Source organism: Amphibalanus amphitrite, unplaced genomic scaffold (genome assembly GCF_019059575.1).
Source record: "Amphibalanus amphitrite isolate SeventyFive unplaced genomic scaffold, NRLGWU_Aamphi_draft 000044F_arrow, whole genome shotgun sequence".
Lineage (NCBI taxonomy): Eukaryota > Metazoa > Arthropoda > Thecostraca > Balanomorpha > Balanidae > Amphibalanus > Amphibalanus amphitrite.
In genome coordinates this window covers 158,208-167,314 of record NW_024881540.1, presented here as the reverse complement: position 1 = coordinate 167,314, position 9,107 = coordinate 158,208, and the positions used below count along the sequence as shown (strand labels likewise).

The following is a 9,107-nucleotide window of genomic DNA, read 5'->3' as shown; positions in this document are numbered from 1 at the left end:
AAAGGCACTATTCCAGGCCCATTTTCGATTTTCTTTGCGATATTAGGTAAAAACAGAAGCTTCTTATCCTAGGAAAAATAAAATGGGAAATCTTTCAAAGGTGGCACACTACCTTTAATGCATCATATTGCATATCATTCGACTCGGCTGATGGAGAAGAACACAACGACACCATTTTTGAAGCTCTAGCTTCATTGTCTGTCGCGTTATCTGCAAAAACGTAGTTTGACCCTAATTGACCTTAAGTGACATGACTGGCTTTGTCGATGATAACATGTTTATTTTCGAAATTTATCTTTGATCTAGGTGTAAACCAAACCTGCTCAGTACCTATTATCTCATGGAAAACAGTGGTTTAGTGGCATTGCTCTCGGTTGGGGGTAAGCTTGGCCACTCGCCCGAGGTTACCCCAATGTGCTAATTTTTATTTTAGAACAGCGATATTCGAAAAAATGTCATACTTAAAGGGACAGTATCATCGAAAAAAAAATCCATGTATGGAGCTGATTTTTTTTTTACTAGCATTTCTTATTTTTCTGAATCAGAAAAACATAGTTTGAGGACCGAACTCGGTGAAAAATATTGCAACCACATTTCATTTTCATGATTCATTTTCATGAGCGAACCACCACTATACAAGCATGGCCGCCAGTTTGGAAGCATGCAAAATTACTACAGAACTGGCGCAGCTAATACATTATTGACGCTACGCTTACGCGGTCGTTCTTCTGATTGAGTTGTCCTTAGGGAGAGGTAGCCTTAGGTATTGCCTATAAAAATATAACGTGACAATTGGAGGGAGTGACAATTGGACGTGACAATTGACAATGGGAGAAAATATCACGTGACAATCACGTGATAAACGTCATACATTGGAGGGAGATTGTGATTCAAGCTGGAGGAATTCCTTTGTTGAGCCGCTAGAATCCGAAGGAAACAGCGGAAATTGCCTACGACTATTTAATGAATTTAACGGTGATGAATAAGTGCGAAAAACGTTTTGGCTTTATAAAATTTGATGAAATGACCAGGGTAAAAGTTTTATTACTGGCGGTCAATTCAAAACGGCGCAAACATTTAAACAGTGAAGATAGTGAAGCACGATTCAAAGTGTGGTACACCTTTCGTACTTTGAGCGGCGATAGCGGGATAACGGTGTGGAGCTTCGAGGATCGGTCTTCAGTTCCCGGACCAGAAAGGTGGGGCCTATGCAATGTCAAATTTCATCAAAATGGTGATACTGTCCCTTTAAGCCAGTCTGCCTCGTCACCCCTCACTACAAACACTTAAACGGTCCTTACATAACATTCGTATAACTATTAGTACTGTATGGTATAACATTAACAGTGCAACATATCTCACTTTTTAGCTAAAAACCCTTAAAATATCATTTTTGCGCTATAACTTCAACAATATGCAATTTTTGTTAGCCTTAACTTGTTTGTTGGCGTTACCTTAGCTGCCACACTGAAAGGACAAACAGTTGAGCATTTTATTGTGAATAATTTAGCCGGAAACGGGGTGGCCGGGCTTCCCCCGCGCCCGGGCTTCCCCCGGCTTCCCCTACCCATGAACTGTATTAATTGTATTAGCCAGCTGGTGAGCTCGACAGTCAATATTCTTGCAGATAAGGTTCAGGGGCCAAATATTTTCGTCCGCCTAGCACCACTCGTGTGTGCAGATATGTGTTAGACTCGAAAGCGTGGTGTGAATCGTGACTAACATTAAGCAGTAACATTCAGGTGCTTCAGATGATACGGAAGTCAACAGTAAAAAGGAGCACAACTATAGTTTCGATCAACCATTTATTTCTTTTCACAAGAGATGGTAAGAACGAGCAAGAACATGTCGAATCATACTTCGTCTATGTAAGCACATTCAGTTGATAACAAGATTATCAGCATCAGGGAATAAAAGCCCGAAGCACGGAATGTATCGTCTAACGATATATATTCTTTAGACTATGCATGGTGTTGTTGGACTAACGACATATTAGTCTAGCGACACATACATCGTTAAACTATATATTCCGTGCCCGAAGTCGTAGACCCGAAATGCTTCTAGTTAGACTCTGCCTTATGCTTCATCGCATAGTCTTAGAATATCAGTATTTCGAGTAAGATGACACGACAGATATGTCGATGTATGACAGACAAAGACATCGATATCAAGAAGTTTACATATCTATAACGAACTACACCTATTGTAAACAATTCTGTTACACAATATTTGCAGCAACACACCGGAATTTCACCCCAAAACGTCCATGTACGTAAAACGCAGTCCCATGGCCGGCGCTCGTCGGACCGAGCTCGTCCAACCAGCCACCTCGAGTCGCCAACTGTGCGCCCGCTCAGTGCTCGCCAACACGAGTCCGGGAGACTAGCTGCTGGCCGCGCCCTTGGGCACAGGTGAGGAGGCGCCGAGCGTGCGGTTCACCAAGTGACGCACGCGCAGCTTCTGCATACGAATCGCTCGCATGCCGAAGCTGGTGATCTCGCTGATGGCACTCCTAGAACGATAAAACGACTGTTAATATTCATGTCCCTTCTTCCTCCTGCATTCCAATAGCGTGCCATGAGGAAATGCAGCCAGTGTCAGTGACCGCTTCTCGACGGGTAACTAGCAACGTATGACGGATTCCATGCTTCCAGTAACTATTTACTTCCACAGGCAGTTACCTTTTCTCTTGCATAGTTATTCTACGCGTAAGTCTGTAAGGCCGGCAACTTTTTCCGGTAATGGTCGAATGGCACTGAAGTCAGTCGACCGCCTGGAGGAATAAAGTCTGACCATGTTATAAATTACCAATTGTACGGCAAACAAAGGCAAAACCAGACACCAGTGAATCGACCACGTAATAAATGGAGCACTTTGCTGCGTTAGCTGAAACGGTTGCACTATGTCATTTCGTGGAATATAACCATGCACGCCATTGTCTCTTTGTCAGACTGACCCAGCTGCCAAAATCAAGATAGAAATTTATGCGGATATCCACAGAGATCTAATTGGTATAGGTATTATAAGATAAGATCTCTTACGGATCATAAGATCTTTATAATGCGAATATCCACGGCGGAGCGGACGTCAGTCGCGTGCCGAGGTGTCCAGCCGCTCGGTGTAATACGTTTAGATCACGGGTATTTAATTTACTAGTTACAAGTAATTGCACTTACCTACTTCATCAAACTTTTAGGCCCAGTTTTTGCCAGTTTCGATTACTTTGCTAATGCTTGCTAGGTAAGGTGCGTTACCCAATACCTGGTTGCGTTGCAGTGACTACCTACAGCTGTCAAAACGCACATATTTAATTATGTGCAAGCCGAAATTAACGGGTATCCAGTGGCCCTGCAACAGGTGATTTCAGCCGTAGATTTCACTTCACGACTGTTTATTGAAGTTCGCTTCCGTCGGTACGGTTGGAGCTCGACACGCGGGCCCATGAACTTCCAGTCCGCTCGGTCCGAATTTTCTCCATTATCCACCCGAAACCCCTGATGCCCACAAAAAAATTATTAAGCCAAGAGCGGGGCAAGTTTGTGGGCCAACGGAACAACTCCCTTCGATAGCCAAGCCAAGCTGACGCTTTGGCTATATTTTATCCCAATTTTCCGCACCGCCGCTGTTAAAGGGACAGTATCATCGAAAAAAAATCCAGGTAAGGAGCTGATTTTTTTTTTACTAGCATTTCTTATTTTTCTGAATCAGAAAAACATAGTTTGAGGACCGAACTCGGTGAAAAATATTGCAACCACATTTCATTTTCATGATTCATTTTCATGAGCGAACCACCACTATACAAGCATGGCCGCCAGTTTGGAAGCATGCAAAATTACTACAGAACTGGCGCAGATAATACATTATTGACGCTACGCTTACGCGGTCGTTCTTCTGATTGAGTTGTCCTTAGGGAGAGGTAGCCTTAGGTATTGCCTATGAAAATATAACGTGACAATTGGAGGGAGTGACAATTGGACGTGACAATTGACAATGGGAGAAAATATCACGTGACAATCACGTGATAAACGTCATACATTGGAGGGAGATTGTGATTCCAGCTGGAGGAATTCCTTTGTTGAGCCGCTAGAATCCGAAGGAAACAGCGGAAATTGCCTACGACTATTTAATGAATTTAACGGTGATGAATAAGTGCGAAAAACGTTTTGGCTTTATAAAATTTGATGAAATGACCAGGGTAAAAGTTTTATTACTGGCGGTCAATTCAAAACGGCGCAAATATTTAAACAGTGAAGATAGTGAAGCACGATTCAAAGTGTGGTACACCTTTCGTACTTTGAGCGGCGATAGCGGGATAACGGTGTGGAGCTTCGAGGATCGGTCTTCAGTTCCCGAACCAGAAAGGTGGGGCCTATGCAATGTCAAATTTCATCAAAATGGTGATACTGTCCCTTTAATCGGCTTCTTGGAAGGCACGCTTCATTCTGATGAATGTCGCTGCCGCTCGGTTCGCACCTAGAGGCCAGCAGGTCGCGGTGGACGTGGCAGCATCGAATTCAGGAGTGTCTCGCTCATCTCGGATCGCAGTCACGTTTTCAGGCGGCGAAGCGAGCTTAGACTGCGCTCCGGCGTTTGCAGTCATGGCGAAGAAAGAGCGAGCTGCAGTCAGATCAGCTTCACAGCGTTTAAAACGTGAAAGCGTGCCTTCATTTAGGCGTCTCATTGCTTCTACCGCAGTATTCAGAGTTCAGACTTCGTTCCTTGGCAATATGGTTAGGGGAGAGTGGGGTGGGTTGTATCAGTTTTTACTCCGAGACCCATAACCTCGTAACTATCCGTGATAAACTCATTATTTCCATACTATCTCCTTCCTTGATTCTTCTGCTTTTTTGTGCAAAGTAACTTTTCCGCTACCTCTGCTAGTTTTTCTTCTACGGTCTGCCGAATAGAGCAATGTTTTTGATACAACTTGCCCCATGGCTTGGGTGAGTTGTATCACATGGTGGGGTAATTTGTATCACTATTTCACGTTTCAGGGAGTGTGTTTGCTACTGGTTTTAAACATAAAAACAACATTAAATGGGGTTAATACAATGTATATGCGCAAAGGCTTCACTTTTATTAGACCAAACTTAGGTCGATCCGAACGAAACATCGAAACGAACGAAACATCAACAGACTAGACGCAAAAGTGACCCGTTAAGAGCAAAGCAGCCAACACATTGTGCCGAAATGGAACGAGTATTGACTAGCTACCTACAAACGCGAGCCAGGGCTTAGCTTTCGCGATCAAAAGCAACATACCCATACGTACATACATACATACATGTTACAACATACCCCACCCGGCTCTGATACAACATGTACCTCGCCGCCATCTTGGAAAAAACATCCTCGTGCTCAAAAACAGCGGACAGCTGGAGAAGTCCATTTTCACTCACGCAGCCTTAGAACCTACCCTCACCACCGCTACGGAGATCTTTCAAATTCGTGCACATCTAAATGCCCAAAGCACACATTTTCCTGCAGCCTATTTTTTTAGAATGACATTAAAAAAACATAAAATCGGCTCTCACCTCGAGACGCGTCCACCCAGCCACACGACAGAACAGGGAAAGATGGCGCCCGGAAAACCTCGTCGACTGGTCGTGTCACGAGCGCTACCTATTGGATAAGTTTGGCACAATTCGCCCTGATACAACTTGGACATGATACAACTCACCCCGCTCTCCCCTATTTTGCTATTTGCTGCTATCTCGATCTTAACATGACGTGCGTCTCATGCGCTTCATGTACCTTCCACCTTTGGCTATGTCTTTTTCCGCCTTGAATATATTTTGGTGCTGTCTTTTTTAGTGCATCCGAAAATCTCAATGTACTCTGCGACCCGTAGCTTCTCAACTGCCTTCACAAATGGCTTTCGTCTGCTCCACAGCATAGCCAGCACTCAGCAGCTGGACGGTGTCAGTGTGTCATCGTGACCGAACTGGTAAACAGCTAACGGGATCAGCATGGCACATCAGCCTGGAAAGGGTATGTCAGCGTATGTGAGGTGAGTGAGGAACTGGGTTATAAGCAATTATGTAGGCATGTTGATGAAGTTATGTGCTTATTGTGCATTTCTTAACCCGCGCCCCGTAGGGCTACCGGCGGACCCTACCACCCGTAGGGGGGGGGGCCGTATCGGCCCCCCCCTAAGATCTCGGAAAGTTACCGGCCGATTTTCGAAATTCAAACGGCGTTCGATAGCCCCACCCAGGAACTACCTTGTGACCAAATTTCATTGACCTAGGTCAAACCGATGACGTCACAGGTCAGGTCAAAGGTCAGATTTTCACCGTTCACAGGCAATTCAAGAAATGTGCTGTGAAAGCGAGTAAATTGGTAATTTATTGAAAACCATCGATGGTACATTGTTCGTCAAACACATACTTTGCTATCTGAGGTCACTGATACCAGGTCAGGTCACAGCGAGGTCAGGTCACCGGGGGTCACAATATGAATGTGTCGTGTGATACATGTTTTATGGTCCATTTTACATGACAAATGCAATTATGTGGGTTAGGCAGCCTTTGGGGCCAGCCTAGGTCACGTTTTTGTGAAGGTCAGGTCAAGGTCAGGTCAAATTAGGTCAAATTTCAAAGTTGATATTTTTGCATAAAATGGGTATCGATTCGATGCAGCTCGTCACGGGGAGTCTAATGGTGGTCTTCGTTTTGCTCTACGAGTTCTAGAATTGCCAAAAATTGAGTTTGAAAATTTGACGTCATCATTTTTGAACAGTTTTTTCGCTATAACTTGGCCAAAAAACGAGGTATCGATCTGAAATTTGGTATGTAGATAGAAGACGGTAGGCACTATCACATATATTCCGGTTTTTTTCGAAACTCAAAAAAATTTTTGGATTTTTTGGCGAATATATCCAAAAAAATGCTTTTTTGATTTTTGGGGGTCAAAACTCAAAAATTTCAAAAATCCGAGATAGCAGTTTTGTAGCCCTGTCAATTCTACACCTTTTATGTCTTGATCATTTTTCTGTATCTTCAAAGCTGTAGTCCTGACAGGTCTTCTCGCGAAGGTCTTTTTTCGGTCGAAAATGACAGAACATGACGTCACTCTGACGTCATTTGTGGCCAACCTATCATAGCCTCTGGAAAAATTTTTGGTCACAATGTGTAAAATTGATGCCCGGAGGGGTCCTGAAAGTTTGGTGGCGATATCTCCAGCCGTTTAGGAGATATCGACCGAAAAGGAGAGGGGGGGGCCGTTTCGGCCCCCCCCCTACGGGGCGCGGGTTAAAAGAAGAAAGGACGATAGTTTTGTAGGTTGTCGGTAAGTTGTAGGATGTGGAATGTGGATTTATGCGGTATATATTGTAGGAGGGCAGCTCGGGCTGCAACGTAAGTGATAGGAGATTGTTGAATGTTGATGAAGTTATAACATGCATTGCTACCTACTCCTTCCACTAGTTTAAACTAAAAACAGGGTTAACAGTATGCGAACACCGTTACGACTGACATACTGACAAATGGAACAATATTTTGAAACATACTTACGTCCATGGTTAGACGGCTCCGCGAAGAAAGCCAGCGCAGACTAGAAGCCAAGGTCAGACATGCTGCAAAAATCAGCAAGTGTGTGAAGCGCTGCATGGACACAAATAAAGCGTTGTGCTGCAGCACAGAAACATAGAGCGAGCGAAGGGCAAAATGGCATTTAAAAAGCGCAAAAGGAACACAGAACACTATCTTGACATCAAGAAGCATCAGCTGACACTGGTGAGCATGAGGTCCGGAAGCGGAACATGCCACGGCTTCTTCCAAGTAGGTTCAACTCAAACTTAATTATTTGTGTATATGTTCTTCTTCCTCCCTTTACGGGTTGCACATCAATAAGAATAAAATCAACTTAACTCGTGAAAAAAATGATGGAATATAAATGATGTGTAATAAGCATAACTGTCATTCGTATAAAAACGGGTCATGTTGAAAATGTCATGCGAAAGAACTGATCACCAGCGTTGCATGCTCTTTAAAATGGGGAGACGGAGGAGCCACTGGCAGTTGATATTTCGGCATATGCAATTTCAAGCACACATGTCGGTATGATCATGCAGGCAGGCAATAATTTGACTTTCAGAAATGGCAGCCGAGGCGGAGGACATTCGTTGGTTTAAATAATTTGGTGCTTCAATAACTTCAAAGAAGATGGGCATCAAGACGGGCCGAGTCATACGCAACTACCAACATTGACCTTTAAAGGTCAACTTTTTAATTAGGTATCAGGCTGCTTCATGGATACCACTGAACCCTTACTGTTGCTGAGTGTCATCGTCGTTGTGTTTGGAGAGCGCCATCAGGATCATGGTAAGCTCCTTCTTGTTTATTTTGCCGTCACGATTGAAGTCGCAGCCTCGTAAGATGGTCTCCTGGAACTCATCCAGATCCTTGGCGTCGTAGTCCTGCCGATAGAAAAGGACTTCTTACAACCTACCTATGAAGTGGCAATGGTAGGAATGGATACCAAATGGCCGGAAATGACTTTTGCATTTAAAACAGAATCAATCCTAAGCAGGAGCTCACGACACCCGGTTATTGACTATGATTAATCCAGCTTTACCTTTTTAACCAGCTCCAGCAGGTCTTTCAGGAAGCCTGTCAACTCGTCATCTTCAATGGTGCCGCTGTTGTCCTAAAATGTAACGTCATGTGAGAAAAAGAACATAACTGTGGATAGTTCACAAGGTGTGAGTACCTGTAGTTGGGTGAAAATTGCACCAAGCATTAATGAAGCATTAGCACAGGCTTTATTCCAAATGTCCTCTTAACCCTATTCCTGGCGGGGGGGGGCCTCAGGAGCCCCCCCTGAGGTTTTTTGGTTATTTCTCCCAAACGCGTTGAGCTAGGAAGCTCAAATTTTCTGACTTTTCCTAAAAGGCTTCTACGCAACATGTCTGAAAATTTTGAGTTGATCTGACCTCAGGTCAGGTCACCAGAGGCGGTTTGGTGACCCTACCTTAGAAAAGTTTGCAATCACGCCAGAGCTAGAGTTTTTGACCGATCAATTTCTTCTCTTCAGGGTTTAGTTAGGGTACCAGTATGTGCAATTTGTATATCTCGGAATTTTGATATCGGTGACCTAAGGTCAGG

General features: G+C 44.0%; 1 protein-coding gene across 5 annotated transcripts in view; it reads right to left on the bottom strand.

The window, feature by feature from the left end:
- Nucleotides 1–1,786: 1,786 nt before the first annotated feature.
- LOC122377391 (calbindin-32-like) overlaps nt 1,787–9,107 on the bottom strand; it is a 40,183-nt gene continuing 32,862 nt past the window's right edge. For 3 of the 5 annotated variants that reach the window (XM_043357349.1, XM_043357347.1, XM_043357348.1), the window contains 3 exons: nt 8,578–8,649; nt 8,274–8,419; nt 1,787–2,512 (listed from right to left, as the gene is read on the bottom strand). In XM_043357349.1, coding sequence (XP_043213284.1) covers nt 2,383–2,512; nt 8,274–8,419; nt 8,578–8,649 — 348 coding nt within the window. In that variant the 3' untranslated portion in view covers nt 1,787–2,382. Of the gene's footprint in view, nt 2,513–7,514; nt 7,577–8,273; nt 8,420–8,577; nt 8,650–9,107 lie in introns of all 5 variants that reach the window. The other 2 variants (XM_043357351.1, XM_043357350.1) reach the window with 1 other exon arrangement.